The 19,766-nt window shown below is 41.6% G+C and overlaps 1 protein-coding gene across 14 annotated transcripts in view; it reads left to right on the forward strand.

Annotated features, from left to right (window-relative positions):
- ARHGAP26 (Rho GTPase activating protein 26) overlaps positions 1 to 19,766 on the forward strand; it is a 548,614-nt gene that overhangs the window by 325,384 nt on the left and 203,464 nt on the right. For all 14 annotated transcript variants that reach the window (XR_011486887.1, XM_070465556.1, XM_070465553.1 and 11 more), the window contains one exon: positions 6,905 to 6,941. Coding sequence is in view for 13 of the 14 variants with exons in the window: in XM_070465556.1 (XP_070321657.1) it covers positions 6,905 to 6,941 (37 nt within the window). In the remaining variant the exon portion in view is untranslated. The remainder of the gene's footprint in view (positions 1 to 6,904; positions 6,942 to 19,766) is intronic.

Genomic DNA, 19,766 nt, shown 5'->3' on the forward strand with positions numbered 1-19,766 from the left:
TGAATCTGTCTCTTCTGTAAAGAAGTTAATTTGTGTCATATTTTAGGTTCCAGGCATATGTGATATCACATGCTATTTGTCTTTCTCTTTATGACTTACTTCACTTAGTATGATAATCTCTAAGTGGATCTAGATGTTGCTGCAAATGCCATTATTTCATTCTTTTTTATGGCTGAATAATATTCCATTGTATATATGTACCACATCTTATCCATTCACCGGTCAGTGGACTTTAGATTGCTTCCATGTCTTGGCTATTGTGAATAGTGCTGTTGTGAACTTGGGGTGTGTATATCGTTTCAAATTAGAGTTTTCTCTAGATATATGCCAAGGAATGGGATTGCTAGCTCACATGGCAGCTCTATTTTTAGTTGCTGAAGAAACCTCCATACTATTTTCCATAGTGGCTGCACCAATTTACATTCTTACCAACATGTAGAAGGGTTCCCTTTTCTCCACACCCTTCCCAGCATTTGTTATTTGTAGATGTTTTTAAATGATGGCCATTCTGACTGGTGTGAGGTGGTAACTCATTGTGGTTTTGATTTGCATTTCTCTAGTAACTAGCAGTAATGAGCGTCTTTTCATGTGCCTTCTTGTTGTTCAGTCCCTCAGTCATTTCCGACTCTGCGATCCCATGAACTGCAGCATGCCAGGCCTCCCTTGTCCTTCACCATCTCCAGGAGCTTGCTCAAACTCATGTACTTTGAGTCGGTGATGCCATTCAACCTTCTCATCCTCTGTCGTCCCCTTCTTCTGCCGTCAATCTTTTCCAGCATCAGGGTCTTTTCTATTGAGTCTGCTCTTGGCGTCAGGTGGCTAAAGTATGTCTTCTTTGAAGAAATGTCTATTTCTCTTCTTTTCTAAATGTCTTCTGCCCATTTTTCAGTTGGGTTGGTTTTTTGTTGTAGTTGTTACGGAATTGTATGAACTGTCTGTATATTTTGTAAATTAAGCCCTTGTCAGTTGTGAATATCTTCTCCCATAGGTTGTCTCTCTGTTTTGTTAATGGTTTCCTTTGTTGTGCAAGCTTGTAAGTTTGGCAAACTGACTCAATGGGTATGAGTTTGAGCAAATGCCAGGAGATGGTGAAGGACAGGGAAGCCTGGCGTGCTGCAGTCCATAGGGTTGCAAAGAATCAGACATGACTTAGTGACTGAAAAATAAGTTTGATTAGGTCCCATTTATTTATGTATTTTTGCTTTTATTTCTTTTGCCTTGAAAGGCTGACCTATGAAAACATTTTTATGAGAAAAGAAGGTCTACTTGATGCAACAATTCATGTCCATTATTGGTTGGTGGTGCACACATGAGGGGTGTCTTACTAGTAACTTCTCGTGGGTGTTACTGACAGTCCCTATGTTAAGCCTGTTTGAATTCAGATGTGGTGCTCTGCTCACAGATCTGTCCACCACACCATCCTGGGCCCTGCTGCCGGCTCTCTGTGCTGTTAGCTTTTGTGAAGGATGTTTTTTGAGCATCACAAAGTGTCTCCAGCTGGTTGTGGTTTTCAGTTACTGCCGTACTTGTATTAATTGGAAGTTTATAGAATTACTGTTATGTTTAAATTGGGTGGAAATTCTGTTCTTACATAATGGTTGTCTTGTTGCCATTTTAATTACTGCTTAGCTTCTTTTAGTTCTTTGTTGATTGCCAAACTTGTTTTTCCATTGGACTGGGTGGAGGAGTTGTATGAAGTTGTGATTGAATACAAATCTAGACTAGAAAGCTCTCCCACTTGTTCGCCTTTGTAACTTTTGGAAACTTATTTAATCTACATGATGGTATAAAGTGTAAGAAGTAGTAGCACCCCATAAGCTTGAAGATGAAATAAAATGATTCATGTAAATGCTGAGTGTGGTGCCTGGCACATAATTGGTGGTGAATAAGTGTGGTGAGTAGTTACTTTAATGTTTAACTGATGTTTTAAAAAACATTGACAGCTATTGCTCTGCAAGTTGACTTTAGATGGTCTCGTTTCCTTTAGTCTGTTAATTAGTTTCATTTGTTTAAATTGCATGGCTAATGAGGTCACTGTCACTGTATCCCTTAAACCACAGGCCTGTGCTTAGCCATTTATCTCATAGAGGATAAGTCTGAAGAGAAGGAAAGGGGAGGGGTGGTGATAGTGGTGAAAGGCCATCTTTACAGAGTGCTCTATGGGCCATAGAATTTGTATTTCTACCCTCTATGTTAAGTGTTGTCTATCTATTGTCTTATTTAATTTTCACAATGACCCTAAGAGACGGGGAATATTAATGTCCCTCTTTTAGACTAGGTAAGACTGAAGTTTAGAGATGTGGAGTGATTGAACTCTATAGCTGGTAACTTGTAGAGCTGGACTTTGAACCTATGCAGCATATGAGCATAAATCTGTCACCCCTGACAGTTTAAAAGAGCAATCCCTAGTGATGGTGGATCCATTGTGTCGCACAGAGAGGAGGAACAAAAATTGTCTCTGATGGTGTAGAGCCAGCTTGGGCAATATTTTGGAGTATGGGCAGGTAGTTCTGTTTTGTATTTCTCCACATGGACGTGTAAGAGGAACAGCTAGGTGGGAGGGGTTTAGATGTTCCAAGCTACTTGGAAGAGACCTGAGAATGACAAAGCTTAAATGTGAGTTCACATGCAGCTGAGATAGGAACAGCAGTTTTAAGTGAATTTTCCCATGAACCTATTTCTGCAGTACTTTCCTTTTGTGCAGATTTTGATCCAAAATGTGATGTGGCCAAGTGTTAATGCAGCTGTGTGTCAGAGGGAAAAGTGAGATTGCTTTGGCTAATTCTTGCTTTACTTATGCCTTTAATTTATAAGTTAAAAGATTTCTGTGCTTTCTTGGTAAGGCCTGGATAATGGTGATAAAGGACAGCCGTGAATAAATTCTGGGAACCCAAATAACTCTGCTCTCTTAATTCTCTAGGGACACGTAAATTGAATTGGCTCATCAGTGAACAGAACTGATTGCAAAATCACATCTTAGTGCAATAGGAGCATATGAAGGCTTTCCTCACCCTCCTTTGATTTAATTAAATTGTACTCCCATTGTAGCTTCTGGGTGAGGTCTCACAGAATTGCAGTATCCTGTGATTTGTATCAAAGACCTACTTTCCTGCCCTGGTGTTTATCTTCAGAATTGAGCCCTGTGGTTCAAAGAATATGAAGTGTTACTTCTGGGTTAGATGCCAGCTGGTCACATGGGTTAGTGGTGAATGCTTCAGTCTGGAATCAAAAGGCAATTCCCAGTTTCATTTTCTGACTCATGGCAAATTCTTTATGCCAGTGACTCACCTTCCCTAGCTGCCCATGACATCTCATCGTGTCTATCATCATCATCATCATTATGTCTTATGTATCACATGGTTAGTTATTAAGAGTTTGGGCTTTGGAGACAGACTGTAGGAGTTCTGTCTGGATTCTGCCCAATTCTAGCTGCCTAACCTTGAGCAAGTGACCTAACCTCTCTAATGCCTCAGTTTTCTCCTCTATATGTCAGGAATAATTAGGTTGGTGTGAGGACTAAACAAGATAATGCATTTTAGAGTGCTCAGAGTGGTGTCTGACACGTGATAAGTCTTTTGTCATCATCCTTTGGTTTAATCCATTATTGCTATTGTAATTATTTTATAATGAGTCTCAGATGGACCCTCATAACATAAAGTAAATCTGTAGTTTGTATTCTCTAGAAGTGTACTCTTGAAAACAAATATTCAGTGATACGGATATTTAACAAATCCTCATGTACAGAGTTCAGCTGAAACTAGTGCATCCCTGAATGAAAGTACTATAGAAAGCCAGAGGGCCAAAAGAGACTTGATTACGGGGGCCAGGTTTTAGAGCACTCTGGCTAAGCAGGATGGATGGACTTTAGCTTAAGTTGGGTTGTTGTGTTCGTGTGTTGAGTGATTCATTCTTCCTTGGAGTCATAACTCAGGAATTGTTGAGTGACTCATGTCACCTTGAATTGGTCCTGGAGAGTTGAGTTCTATCCTTTTAAGACACAGCCTCTTAGAGACTTACTTGAAGGCACACAAACTGGAGATAACTCTACTAATCAATCCTAAGGCAGAAGCCACTGCCAAAGGGACCTTTTAGTTGGGGAAATTGCCCTTGTCTCTGAACCTCAGTCTGGCATTAGTGGGCAACTGTGAGATCTCACGGTTTTCCCAGAACAGACTGAGCATTTCTGAAGGGGTGAATTGCATGCCCTTTGCTTCTGCCAGAATGGAAGGTATTTATAAACCATAGACTACTATTACAGCTTGGTAGTTGTGTGCATTTGCCACTGCCTAGAAAAGTAAAGGACAATTAGAACCTCCCTGCAGCAGCAAGATAGACCAGTATACCACCTTCTAGCTCTCTGTTCTTGGATAAACTATGTAACCTCTCTGGCCTCCAGTTCCACATCCATAAGATGCAAACAACACTAGTGCCTAACCCACAAGGTGGTTAAAAACATTTGATGATGTCATGCATGGAACTTGGTAAGTGCCAGTGAACAAAGCCATTTCCACTTAGCACTGTTCCCATACCACCATCCAGCCTGTGTGATGATGAGGCTGCTTCCCTACCTGGGCCTGCCTTGTCAGGCCATGTAGTCATGCCGTTCTGGCAGGCATGGTTTGTTATCTTCATTTCAAACTCATTCTCTTTGGCTCATTTACCCAACCCAGACAGAGATTAATGGCCTGGCCTCAGAGCACCGGGCGGCACATGTTCCTGGCACCTTTGGCTCATTGATTGCGCCTCTGCAGTTTGGGGAATACCTCAGTGTTCTAGGCAGGGCCCTCCTGAGCCCTAGGAGACATTTGAAGGAAAGTAATTTGGTGCAAATTCACCTCCTAATTAAGGAGGGCTGAAAGCTCTTTTTTTATTTTATTATTCCTTCTGGATTTTGCCAGTTAGAAACAGGAGCAGGATTCTCTGGACTAGAATGTGTGAATTTATTGGGAGGAATGAAGTGAGCAGGGATGGCCGGAAAAAGTACTTGCCCAAGTATGATCTCCCCCTGTGCTTGCCGTAGCTACCTGTGCCGTTGTAGTGCATGCCTTTGACTGTGGGTCGCTGGTCTGACCTTTACCCATTTGGCTCTGCAGGATTGTGTTTCTGCTTCTCTCTTTGTCCCATTCTTCTCTCCTCTGGTCTGATGCCTTTTCACTAATCAGACAGTGGTGCTTGAAATATAGAAACCCCTTTTATCCTCATCTTTCTGACCTTCAGCATGTGCCTATTTTTGTACAATTTTTGAGAAATGAATAATAACTGTAAAATGGGAGATTTGTCAAATTATCTGTTTCATCATTCAAAGACCTTCTTGGCTGACTCCTTCAGGTTATAGATGGGGCAGCTGAGATGCAGAGTGGGTGAGAGACTTACCCATGACCCAGGGGCCATGTTGGAATTATTGCTTAGCTCTTGACAAGCATACTTACTAGCAGATAAGAAGGCCCCTTAGGATATCATGACTCTCTTTTCAGAGTTGCTTGGCTCTGTTTCTCTAAGGGTTAAATAAGTGTTTCTCAACCAACAGTGGCCATTATAATCACTGGGAATATCTTTTTTTTTAAGTTATCACCAACTTCATCCTATGCCTTTTCATATCTATAGGATCATAAGCACCAAAGAAAGATTTTGTAGCTATGATTTTTTTTTTCTAAATCAGAAGCTTTATCATATTAATAATGTCAGCATATCAGGGATTGGCAAACCCTGACCTGCAGGCCAAATCCAACTGGCTACCTGTTTTTTGTAGCCCACGAGCTCAACATGGTATTTACAAGTGAATATTTGCCATTGATTCAGTGATAGGAAACACTTTGAAATCTATTTAAGCTAAATGCTATCCTCCCTCTATAAAAATTCTGTTTTTCTCATTAGTCCTATCTGTACTTCAGAATGTTATACTACTGAGAAAAGATACTCCAAGTGGTTGTGATGGCCACTCTTATAGTTGAGAACCAGCTGTATAACCCCTGGGAGAACCAAGCCAAGCATCCCCAAAAAGCCAGCCATGAAACAAGAAGATTGATTTTCACCTGCTAGAAATTTTATACCTGTATTTTCAAAACTTACTCTATTTGAATTTTGTCAGGAAAAAATTATGAAAATCTGTGGTCTCTCTTGTTTTTCAAGTCCCTGTGTAATCACTGGTTTGGTTTTTGCTTCTTAGGTTGCAAAGCCTGAAATACTTACCATCTAGTGCTTTACAAGAAAAAGCTTGCCAACTCTTCTGGTGTGTCACTGTGTGTCTTATGTTGGGACACATTCCCTTTCATGATTTGTATAAATCATTTCAGATTTTTTTTGTTGAAAAAGTAGTATGTTCTCCTTGTAACATTTAAATTCACAGTAAAAAGTTATTGGTCCCATTCCCCAGTGTTAACACTTAACAGTTTGTAATGTATCTTTGTCCAGACTTGGCCATGTACTAGCTGGGAGACCTTAGTTAACCTCTTTAGCCTCAGATCCTCCATCTGTGTATCAGTGATATTAACAGTTCCTACCCAACAGAATTGTTGCATAGATAACTTGAGATAATTCATGTGAATTGCTTAGCGCCATTGCCTGCTGTGCAATTAATGCTTAATGATTTGTAACTAATTAATTTTTTTCTCCCTTTTAGTTTATATACATATATTAGTTTTTTTTTTTTTAAAGGAAGTATGTGACTTTTTTTTTTTTAAACAGTAAAGCTCCAGAGGTGATTCTCTGATGTGCACATACTTAAGAACAGCTGAAGTAAATATTAGGAAGTAAGTAATAATAGAAGGAATTTCCATTTGGGGGCCAGAAATTGCCTTCCATTTTCTAGCACACACTAGGCAAAAGGAGAAGGTAATGGTTTTCTATAGTGAACCTGTTGGGTGGTATAAAATGCACAGAAGTAAATGTTATTTCTGTTTTCCAGGTCTACAACTCAAACAAAGACAGCCAGAGCGAAGGGAGTAAGTATGTTGCTTGGATACTTTTCCTACAGCTGGGTGTGGGCCTGGGCCTGGTGAAATTGCCATTCTGAGGAATAACCACCAGGAGGTGCTGTGGGCACATTGGGTTGGCCCCATTCCCCCAGTGCTTCTGCCCTAATATACAATGTCAGGACGGTCAATGAGCCTGATGGGCATGGCTGTGATGACATCTTGCACTGTATGACCCTTCACACTGTGCAAAGAATTTTTATGTACATTATCTCAGTTAATCCTGTGTTGTCTTAAGAATGTAGCTCCAGTCACCACTTAAAAGTCACTTAATCCAATAATACCCAGCTCCCCCAGCGCCCTGTCCTGTGGGAAGCCAGAATTGACTTTGCCTCCCACACAGTCTCACTCAGAGGCTTGAAGAGGCAAGAACCATCTTAGTGATCACTTAGTAACTAACTCTGTGTTCCTTGTTGCTGCTCTGGAGAGTTATGAGTCGAGACGGTGAAGTCTGTAATAATATTCCATTTTGATGGGAGTGACCCTGGGCGGCCTCTGTAGCATTATACAGCACGTTTTCCCTGCCACTGGCTCTGAGTACTCTGGTTAATTGTGGTTTCCAAGGGCACCTGTAACCTTGTAAAGATGATGGGATTAAAATGGAACTGCTTTTGCTAAGTGTTTGGGCTGATTATCTCCTTGGTACATAGGGGAAAAAACAAATTCCTTCCACGTTGCTACCAGAGTACAAAGGAAATTCTGTCCCCTTGCCTCAGAATCACTTTTGTAAAATCCATTTGGGAAAAGGTTCCAAGGTAGCCCTCCCATGAATTCTCCTATTGTCAGAAAAGTCAGTAAAACAGTGCCTCTTCTTTTGGACAAAAGGATGAGCCATTTTTGTGTGTGTGAAATCCATTATGGAGCAGAGATTTTCCTTCTTTCACTCTTTCCAAAATACAGATTTTATCAGAAGTTTTAAATAAAATATTAAGTAATTTGGAATGGTTGCTGTTGGTAAGTTCAGAGGCCTTAGGGGAGGAAAACTATTTTTTGTTGTTTCTTTTTTCCCCTCAGGAATTGAACAAGGGAAAATTTTTTTCAAGTAAATATTCAAAGAAACAAGTCATTTTTCCTCCCTCTGTATCAGGTGGGATTGCTTTAGAATATCTGCAATCAACTCTGGCTAACTTGTCCTAAAATAGCACTAGCAAAAACAATATTAAAAATAATGAAGGAATATAGAAATCTTCAGGGTAATTCAAAGTAAGGTAGGAAGAGCTAAAGAACCAAGGCTTGAAAGCTGGACAGTTCTGGAGACCTGAGAACTAACGAGAAAGGATCCTCTGGATGATACTTGCAGGATCATAAAGCCCTTACAATATTTCAGTCCTTGCCTCACTCTTCTGAAGGTCCAGATTGCCAGGAAAGATAGCATCAAACTTTGACCAACCCAGAGGATAACAACGCACCTTGACCGACGGTTTCAAAAGTGCTCATAAAATGAGAGCATGGTGGTTTACCTGCAGGGAGATCAGCAAACTCCCCGGATATGGATATGAGAGGGTAGATGCCCTGCAGGCTGAAATAGCAGATGCCCACCCCACGCCCCAGTCTACAGTGCATGTCTGTTATAAAGGACCCAGAACTGTGGGGGTTGAGACACATATGAATGGAGAACCACCCCCGCCCTCACCCCCAGACCAGAAGCTTGCCTGTAACTTTTGACCTTACGAATCTGCGTGTCTCTCCTTGAGATAAGTACCAATAGATATGAAAGATGACTATTATTCTGCTGGTGCGCATACCAGCTGGTTGTACCATTCTGTAAGGCCTTTAAGGCATAGGTACCAGAAATGTTTAAAAAGTAAACATCCTTTGATTGATGTGTACACGCTGTTGTATTTAAAATGGGCAACCAACAAGAACCTACTGTATAGCACAGGGAACTCTGCTCAATATTATGTAACAACCTAAATGGTAAAAGAATTTGAAAAAGAATTTAAACATCTCCTGCACTGGCAGGCGGGTTCTTTACCAGTAGCACCACCTAGGAAGCCCGAAGAATATATGCTGAAAAAGAATGGACACATGTATATGTATAACTTAATCACTTTACTGTAAACCTCAGTACTATACTATGCACTGTACTCCCCAGGTACACAGTTGACTGTGTAAACTAATACAGCATTGTTAATCAACTGTGTGCTGTGCTATGCTTAGTCACTCAGTCATGTCTGACTCTTTGTTACCCCATGAACTGTAGCCTGCCAGGCTCCTCTGTCCATGGAAATTCTCCAGGCAAGAATGCTGGAGTGGGTTGCCATGCCCTCCCCCAGGGGATCTTCCTAACCCAGGTCTCCCACATTGCAGGTGGATTCTTTACCATTTGAGCCACCAGAGAAGCCCTATACTCCAATATAAAATAAGTTAAAAAGAAAAACTCCCGAAGTATTAATAATTAAAAAAAAAAAAGTAAATATCATTCGACCTAGTGATTTGTCCTAAAGAATAGACTGGAGTACAAAGATGTTTCTGTAAAAAAAAAAAAAAAGTTCACCAGAGCATTGATAATAATAGGTGAAGAACTGGAGACAATCCAAATGTTCAGTAGGAAGTTTATTAAAAGTATCATAGAATGCTCTGTAGCCTTTAAAAAGAATGAGAGACCATATGTAAAATAGATAGCCAACGGGAATTTGCTGTATGGCTCAGGAAACTCAAACAGGGCTCTGTATCAACCTAGAAGGGTAGAATGGGGAGGGAGATGGGAGGGAGGTTCAAAAGGGAGGGGATATATGTATACCTATGACTGATTCATGTTGAGGTTTGACAGAAAACAACAAAGTTTTATAAAGCAATTATCATTCAATAAAAAAATAAATTTTAAAAAGCACTTAAAACAAAAAAAAGAAAAAGAATGAGAGAGATCTTGATATATTTGCAGAAGCAGTGTCCCCCATATACTGTTCATTGAGCTTTTTAAAATTCAGATTGTGGAATGGTGCATTTATTAAAATAAATTATTTGACTTGTCTAGATATATTGATTGGAGAAGGCAATGTCACCCCACTCCAGTACTCTTGCCTGGAAAATCCCATGGACGGAGGAGCCTGGTAGGCTGCAGTCCGTGGGGTTGCTAAGAGTCGGACACGACTGAGTCACTTGACTTTCATTTTTCACTTTCCTGCATTGGAGAAGGAAATGGCAACCCACTCCAGTGTTCTTGCCTGGAGAATCCCAGGGACAGGGGAGCCTGGTGGGCTGCCGTCTATGGGGTCGCACAGAGTTGGACATGACTGAAGTGCCTTAGCGGCAGCTTAGCAGTAGCAGCAGATATATTGATAGAAAAAGTCTGGAAATACATTTATCAGCAAGCTGTTACTCAGGATAGCTGCTGCTAAGTCGCTTCAGTCATGTTCTACTCTGTGCGACCCCGTAGATGGCAGCCCACCAGGCTCCGCTGTCCCTGGGATTCTCCAGGCAAGAGCACTGGAGTTGGTTGCCATTTCCTTCTTCAGTGCATGAGAGTGAAAAGTGAAAGTGAAGTCACTCAGTCGTGTCTGACTCTTCGTGACCCCAAGGACTGCAGCCCACCAGGCTTCTCTGTCCATGAGATTTTCCAGGCAAGAGTACTGGAGTGGGTTGCCATTGCCTTCTCCACAGGATAGAGGATAGATTACCACAAGACACTGACCTACTTTAAATATTCTTTAGACTTTGAATTGTCGACAGAGGGTATGTGTTTTATAATAATAGCTATTAATAGGTAGCATTTATCAACTGCTTACAGTGTTTCACCATGTTTTATGCACATTAGCTTATTTGATGCTCACAGTGCTGAGTGAAGTAGGTGCTCTTGACCTACTTTGTAGATTAGGAAGTTGAGGTTGGTCAACTCAGGAGATGTTATTTAATCTGAGTGCTGTCTGACTCTAATGTCTTTGCTGTTGACGACAAAAGATTTTCTACCTCCCTAGGAAAAGGGCAGTGCAGAAAGTTCCATTTTGGGGAACACACACACTTGAACATTTCACTTTTGGCATCCTGTTACCCACAGGGCACAGAGAGTTGGCTGCCTCGAGTCTCTGGTGATTCTTCAGTTGCTTACCCTTTCATTTAGGAAGTGGGAGAGAAAAAGATGTTAAACATATTGACCACTTTTCCAGGAGCACCTTTCACAGAAACTGTTTTTCTAGGGTATTGCTATCCTAAGAGATGTTCTGTTCTTTAATTTCCAAGCTGGCGAAACCAGAGGAGTGCTCTGGACTGGTGCTTCCTCCCGTCCTCTGACATTAGGATCCCCTCTTCCATCACACAGGCCTTGGCTTTGCTTCGCCTCGCCTCCCTTCCAGAGCGCTGTCCCTTTCTTATTCCTCCTGGCAGTAATTTGCAGCTTCACTGCACACCCACCATAGCACTCATCGCCACAGGAAGCACTATTGCCCAGGGTCTAGTTGTTCTGCAACTGTTTATAGGACCATCAAAACTTTTTTAAAGGAAAGAAGTCAGTCTGACAGGAGTTTAAGAGCTGGACATCGTGCTTTTCACCTCTAATAGCCAACTTCCAAATGTCTAGCATTTTCCTTTCTAGAAAATATTTTGGTGGGAGTTTGAGTGCCAACATTTTTATCACAGAACCAGAATGTTTGAAAAGACAGATTGCAAAAGGGAATTCCTTTGGGGACAGTGCTGAATTTGTTGCTTTTTCTCTTGAAGTTTCTCTCAGGGCTTACTGTGTCTGTGGGGTATAAGACAGGGCCATACATAATGTCTGGCAGCTGCTGGTATTTTCCAAGTGGCCCAGTGCCAGGGAGAGGTTGCCAGCAGACAAATATATGCACCTTTCTTTGCAGAGCCTTTCCCCCCTCCTCTTTCTTCTCTATTTGGATCTCAGGTACAGAGAGAATGATTTAATCATTCTCCCCGATTTGTCATACGTGATCATCCCAGACCCCTCCCACCCTCCCTCCCTGCCTTCCTTCGTGTGTTCGTTCATTCACTCATTCCCTTGGAATTCTTTTCCCACCTCCTATTCCTGTCCTCCCTCACACTGTTCTAATGTATGTCTTTAAAGTGTACCCGTGGGCAGTTAGTCTCTTACCTACCTGTGTTTTAAGTTTTACCAAAGTTTCCTGTGTTCTGTTTCCTACTGTGCTCCTTCAGTGCTGTGTTGGGAGCCGTTCACATTCCTCTGTATGCTTACAGTGGCTTCTGTCTGCTGCATGCTCCGCAGTGTGTGACTGTGCAGAGATGCCCTCCACCTGCGCGTCCTCCCACTCATCACCATTACCAGTACCACAGAGAACGTCTTCGTACAGGTCCCCTTGTGTGAGAATCTCTTTGGGGTTTACCCTCCGGGAGAGTTGCTGGTCAGTCAAAGGTTGTGTGTGTACTTGGTTTGAAGGAAGGCTCTCACCTTTGTGACCTAGAGTAGCCTGTTCACAGTTCCCCCAGCCTAACACAATTTCCTCATTCCTGTCAGCTATTGCCATTATATTCAGCTTTGTAATTTTTTTGCCAATCTAGTAGATATTAAATGGTAGCTCATTGTTGTCTTAATTTGGACTTCTCTGATAATTGATGAGTTTACTGGGTATCCTCTTCTGCTTTTTGCCTGTTTGTGTCCTTTGCCCATTTTTCTGTCGCAGTTACCATTTTTTATTGATGATTTATAAAATGCCTTCTATATTCCAGATATTAATTCCTTTCTGTAGATTTTAAATATATCTTCATATTTTGCCATCTGACATTTGATATTATGTGTGATATCTTCCCTTGAGTATAAAGCTTTACTTTTTATAAATTCTTTTTTTTTTTTTTGCCTCTGGTTTGTGATTTTCACGTTGTGTTTTGAAAAAGGCCTTCCTGACAATGTTGCAAAGATTTGCACCTACACCTACATTTTCTTTTATTGGCTTTGTGATTTTGTCTTTCATACTTAGGTTTCTAACCCAGTTGATATCTATTGTTGTATATGGTGTTTCATAAGGATTCAATTTTGTTTTAAAAAACCAGTTTTCCCAACAACATGTGTGAAGCTATCTATTCTCTCCCTCTTTTACTTGTGATACCAGCTTTCTTGTGTATTATGTTTGCATATCTGAGCTCTGTCTCTGAGCTCTTTATTTCCTTGGTCTGCTCTGTCTGTTCTTGTGCTAATACCTCCCTGGTTTTAATATGATGACTTTGAGGCAAGTCTTAATATCTGGTAGTTTAAGTCTCCTCTCTTTGCTTTTCAATGATTTACTTAGCTGATTGTGGACCTTTATCCTTCTATATAAATTATAGCATAAATTTGATAATTTCCTCAAAAATTTGAAATTTTCATTTGGAATTGCATTGAAGTGTACAGGTTGATTGGCAGGAAATTGACACCTAAAAATAGTATTAATAATGGTTTACTCCTCAGTGTCGTTTCTCACAGTATGCTTTACAAGTAACAAATACTTTTTTAAATTGAAAATTTTTTTATTGAAGAATAGTTGATTTACATTACTATGTTAATTTCAGGTGTATAGCAAAGTGATTCAGTTTTATATATATGTATAAAAGTGATATATATATATATATAAGTGATATGTATATATATACACACACAGTCTTTTTCAGATTCTTTAGGTTATAATTAATACTGAATATAGTTCCCTGTGCTATACAGTAAATTCTTGTTGTTTATCTAGCCTGTATATAGTAGTATCTGTTAATCCCATACTCCTCTAATTTATCCCTTCTCCAACTTTTCCCTTTGGTAACCATAATTTTGTTTTATATGTCTGTGAGTCTGTTTCTGTTTCGTAAATAAGTTCACTTGTATTATTTTTTAGATTCCATATGTAAGTGATATCATGTAATATTTTCTTTCTCGGGTTTATTTCACTTAGTATGATGTTCTCTAGGTCTATTCATGTTGCTGCAAGTGGCAGGATTTTTTAAATGGCCGAGGAATACTCCACTGTAAACATGTGCCACATCGTCTTCATCCGTTCCTCTGTCAGTGGACATTCAGGCTGCTTCCATGTCTTGGCTGTTGTAGACAGTGCTGCTGTGGGCATTGCGGTACTTGTATCTTTCTGAATTAGAGTTTTTGTCTTTCCTGGATATATCCTCAGGAGTGGAATTTCTGGATCATTTGATAATTCTGTTTTTAGTTTTGTAAGGAGCCTCCACAGTATTCTCTGTAGTGGCTGCACCATTGTACCTTCCCACCAACACTGTAGGAAGGCTCCCTTTTCTCCACATCCTCTCCAGCATTTATTATTTGTAGAGTCTTGATGATGGCCATTCTGACTGGTGTGAGGTGATACCTCATTGTAGTTTTGATTTGTATTTCTCTAATAACTAGTGATGTAGAGCATATTTTCATATACATCTTAGCCATCTGTAATTCTTCTTTGGAGAAATTATGTCTTCTTTGGAGAAATGTCTATTTAGGTCTTGTGTCTCTCCTCCTCCCCTCGCCTATATTTTTTTTTTTTTTTTTTTTTGCTTTTGGGTTATATGAGCTGCTTGTGTATTTTGGAAATTTAGCCCTTGTAGGTCACATCATTGGCAAATATTTTCTTCTAGTCCATAGGTTGTCTTTTTGTTTTGTTTATCATTTCCTTGCTGTACAGAAGCTTGTGTGTTTGATTAGGTCCGATTCATTTGTTTTTGCTTTCATTTCTTTTTTCTTGGGAGACTGACCTAAGAGAATGTTGCTACACTTTATGTCAAAGAATAATTTTACCTATGTTCTCTTCTAGGAGTTTTATGGTGTCATGTCTTTATATTTAAGTCTTTAAGTAATTTTATTTCTGTGTATGGTGTGAGGGAGAGTTCTAGCTGCATTGATTTACATGCAGCTGAAAAAATTGACACTTTTATAGTGCTAAATCACCTCCTTCAAGAGCTTTGAATGTCTTTCCCTTTATTCACACCTCTGTTAGCATTTTAGTTTTCTGCCTAGAAGTCTTCTGTATTCTTGGTTAAGTTAAGCCCTACATACTAAATTCAAATCCCAAATTGCTTTTTTTGCCAGTTGTATGGGCTGCTCAACCATGGATCCTGCTGCCATCAGGAACCTTACCTGGGTTTGTTCCTGGAATGTGAAGAATACGCAGCAGTGACACTGAATTTTCTCTCTTTAGTCAAATTTGTAACCAGTAGTGAAGGGATGGAAAAAACAGGAGTAAGAATAGCAGACAAAAAGGAAGTCCTGTTTGTTGCTCCCTACGCTTCTTTACTGAGGAGGTGATCGCACCAGGGTCAGTCATCTGGACAGCAAATGACTGTCACTGATTTTCCCCTTTGTTATTACAAAGAACAAGAGTCTTCCCTGGGCAGGAATGTTGCCACCTTAATGCATATCTCCTAAGTCTGCATGTCCCGTCACATCTTACGTTTGGTATAGTTGTGAGATTTACTCCCCAAAGTCTCTGTGAGAACTGGTTCATTCTCCTTTGAAGTGAGCCCAGGTCAGAAGCAGGAGGAGGCGCCAGGAAGGAACCTGTTCTCGCCCCCTTCCTGTTGTCCTGTCGTCCCACTGGAGGGACAGTTGTAAAGCTGAGAACTTGTCACAGAGAGTACACATTCCAGTGCGAGAGATCCAGGGAAAGGCAGGCTGTTCTAGTGTGAGTTCGTCTTTACCAGCTTTGAAGTTTTAAATAATAAATGTCACTGCCTACTTAGCTGTGGAAAGATTAGCTTGTTTGTGGAAACGTGCTCTCCTGCTGCTTTGCCAGCTGTTTGGAAGCCGACAGACTGAGATAGAGAGGGCTGTCTCCTAAGCTTGGCCTCTAGTGACGTGTTCCTTAGTGTATTAACTCAGATCCCATGGGCCAATCGGGTGGTTTCAAAGGAATATGCCTGAGTTGCCCTAGGTGTGCCTTCTTGTGCATTTCTGACCCCAACTGGCTTTTCAGAGGGACATTGCGGCCATTTTCTTGCTTCCTCCTCTTGTTGAATATGTTCCTGTGCTCTAACCTGAACCTTTCACTAGACTTAATATCTTTACTTTTACAGATATACTAATGTGCAGGCAAGTGCCCACAGCCAGTTGAAATGGACTTCCAGCTAGGCTAGAAAGACTTTAAAAAGTACCCTCCCTTCTCCCCAGAAGAAGGAAATATCGTTCTTCCACTTTTATTTCCTTGTTTTAATCCCTTCATTCCTTCCAGTTTGTTTTTAACCTAATACCTTAACAAGAATCCTTTTTATCTGAATAATGCTTAAGAACCCCCTTCAGGTTGCCAACTTGTCATTCACACTATAGGTGAAGGGAAGAGCAGTGATTGGAGAAAGTTTGCAAAGTTGGAATTAGGATCTGTAGGGTGTGGACATTGAATCTCTGAACCTCATTCCAAAGGTTTGATAGATTTGTATTTTTGCTTATTATGAAAATAATATGAACTCATTGTGGAACATTAAGGAAAAATAACAAGGATTTTAAAAATTTCAATAAGAATCATCTATAATTTCACCTCTCGAGATACTTCTTCCTTGCTTTTTTTTTTCATGATGTCTTATATTTATTTTGCCAATGTCAGTATGTATTTCTACTTAATTGACATTATACTGAACATACTTGTTGATATTCTGCTTTTAAAAATTCACAAGCTTTTTCTCAGATGATGAAAGTTGTTTATAAATATTATTTGTAATGGTTGTTGCATGCTCTGTCATAAGAGTGCATCCTAATTTGATGAATTACTTCCTGTCATTGGTCTTGAATGGCCTTTCCAGAGTTCTGCTTTTGTGAATGACATCAGGGTGAGCATCCTTGTACATCCGTCTTTATGCACATTTCATGTAACTTCACATGGGAAAGTCCTAATGGGTGAACTGGGAGAGCTGTTTCCTGGTGAATACAATTCCTGGTGAACTGGAAGGGTACTGTATGAATAATGCAGATTATCCTGCAGGCCCACTGGCCATGAAACCGTGGGTCAGTGCTGGGCCTCTCTGAGCTTCTGTTTCCCTGTCTGTAAAATGAGGATAAATCACAACCCTACCTCATAACCTTGCTGTGAGCATAAAAGCCCAGCACAATATCTGGCCTATTAGTGAATAAGTGCCTAATTACTGTGGTTATTATCCTTGTTGTTATCTGGTCATACCAATTACTCTCCCATATGAGGAAGAAAGAAGTCACTGGATTAGGGGAACCGCTTCTGAGCGGAGCAGGGGAAGAGAACAAAGGGCAGAAGCCAACACGCCTGCTGCTGGGGGCTGGAGGCCACCCTGTGTTAATTCAGTGAACCCTGTGGATCCTCTTGACTGCATTTCTCAAACTGGGGAATGTACACTGCTGGCGACAGCCCAGATCATTTTGTATAGGACCAGACAAATGTTTTCAATTGACTTTTAAATTTATATGTTTAATGTGTATTGACTGGGGACCCGCCCACAAGTAAACATAACTTCTCCCTGCCCCACCCAGTTTTCTAAATGTTACTGCTTAGCACAGGGGTCATTTTTTCAGGAAAGGAACAGATTTTTGTATTTGTGGTGCTATTTAACTCTGCTCTGGTGGTCTGAAAGCAGCCATAGACAATATGGAAACGAAGGGGGTGGCATTATTTACAAAACAGGCAATGGTGAGTTTGGCCCATTAACTACAAGTTTGTTAACTCAGCATGATACAAAGATAGGTTTTTAAATATTCATCTCTTCAAAACAGCATGGGGTTATGGCAGGGAGCATGAATGTGGTGTGTGGATGGGTACCTTTGCAGAAATACTTTTCACAGCAAGCGAGTTACAAGTGAGCAAACAGGCTTAAAGATGGCAAGGTACCAGAGCTGAGTCTGCCCGATTGCTAAGATCGTTTCCCCTACCATTCTTGATGTGCATGAGATCTTTGCTCTGCCCTGCCGTCTGTCATTATGTGGGCAACCCAGTGGGATTGGAAAGAGTTTCATCATCAACTTCCAATACCTAACCCACCGAGCAGTTTGCCATTGAGGGGCCACCCCTTGTTCCTTCTTGGTGAGCCTCCTTCAGAGCCATCTGCGGCTCCTCACACGTCACATAGGATGCTGGGAGAACCAGAGTCACACATTGCAGTGACTCAAGCTTCCCAGGTGCAGAGCTGTAACATGGCCCATTACTCTCCCACAGACTTTGTCAACACAACCACAGCTGCTTTGCATGTTGTTTCTGTTATGTACACTCATTCTCTCGGCTATTATTCAGATTAGACTCCATAATGGTGCTGGATCAAGGCACTTCTTGTTTCATGAGGATAAGATTGAGGACAAGGAGATAGATGGGAGGGGCATCATTACCTTTCTCTGTTTGCCCATTGCCCTGCCTCTGGTTTCTGCATTCCCTTCATCTCTCTGCCTCAGCTTCCATTGATTGTAAAACAGAAAAGAGAGATTGAGTCTTGAGGCTCACAGGGAAAGAAGGTCTGATGGGACCACATGGGTCACTGTTTTTAAAATGTTCTGAAGTCTTTAGCCGCCACTAAAAAGCTAGCAGTCTCACGAAAGCAGCAAAGGACAGGAAAGCAGCTTTTCTTTTTTCTTTTGCTTCCAATCATCTTTGGCCTTTTGCTTTGAGAACACCCACAGTTGAGAGGCTGGAGAAGACAGCCGCAAGTAGCCAGGATCCCTGTAGGATCAGAGCCATCCGGTGGCTGCCAGATCTCCACTGGTTGGTGGCTTATAAATAGAACATTTCCCCTCTTAAACCTGAGAAGGATGGACGCATTAGTGGGGATGGTGGCCTGGCCTCCTATGTGCTGGCCCACAAGGGAGTCAGCTGAGTGCATCTTCCCCTCCAGCTTTCTCTCTACACCTGCCAGCCAGAGTTGATAGAAGACAGGCGTGCATTCCCTTCCTGCTGCCCCCAGCCCCTCTTGGCCCTTCTTCTTTCCCTGTTTCCTCCATGGCAGATTTTTGTCACCACTACTTTCTTCTCCTGAGCCATGGTGGGATGAGATGGTCTCATGCTATCTCATTGAAGTGCTGACCCCCTGCAGCCCGCTTTTCCTTATGAGTTGTGAGCACAGCTGGTTGCTGTGGCCTGTGTAGAGTGGCAACAGCCCAGCATGAGCCGTGGGGGCCAGCAGGAGAGGAAGGAGAAGGAATGGGTTGTTTCCTCTGAGATGCTATTCTCTGGGTTCCCAGCCCTTTAGTTTGGTGACACCCCATCCCCCATGGACATGGCTGACCCTGGTACTCCTCAGACTTGCCTGTGTAGTCAGAAGGCTTTCGGCTTGTCCTCAAATCCGTCCTCTCCTCAGCCAGCTTTAGACTGACAAATGCAGCCAGTGCGTGACTTTGCTGTGGCCTGATATCCCCTTCCCCTCACCATATGGGCTCTGGACAGATAGCAGGCTGCCGCCTGGCAGGTGCCCACCACCCCTTGGCATCCCAGTTTGGGCTTCAACCAAGGAACAGCAAGCAGGTCCGTGGCAACATCCTTAACTCTTAAAGCCCAGTGCAAGGGGCTGTGGAGACAGAGACTGATTTACCTCACTGGCTAAGTAAGAATGCAGGCTCTTGATCAATGATATCATTAGTGATAAACATTATCATTAGCACATACTGTGTCCCAGGCAATGTGCTTAGTGTCTGACCTACATTATATTATTTGATCTTTGTAAGAACCCTGAGAGGCAGATGGTAGTATTGATCCCATTTACGGATGAGAAAACTGAGGCTTCATCCTGAGTGCAAATTTGTGGTTACTCAAGATCATTCCTTCCCACCCTAGTCAGTGTTCAGAGTATGCACCTGTAATTCAGCATGTGAGATTTAGTGACAGCTGTCAAGTCCTGTTGCCCACCGGGGTTGGGGGGGGGGAGTGTTGAGGAGTGGTTGGGAACGTTGGCTCTGGAGTATTATTACACATGTGTTTGGAATCCCAACCT

The sequence above is a fragment of the Odocoileus virginianus genome, chromosome 3 (assembly GCF_023699985.2).
Source record: "Odocoileus virginianus isolate 20LAN1187 ecotype Illinois chromosome 3, Ovbor_1.2, whole genome shotgun sequence".
Taxonomy (NCBI): Eukaryota; Metazoa; Chordata; class Mammalia; order Artiodactyla; family Cervidae; genus Odocoileus; species Odocoileus virginianus.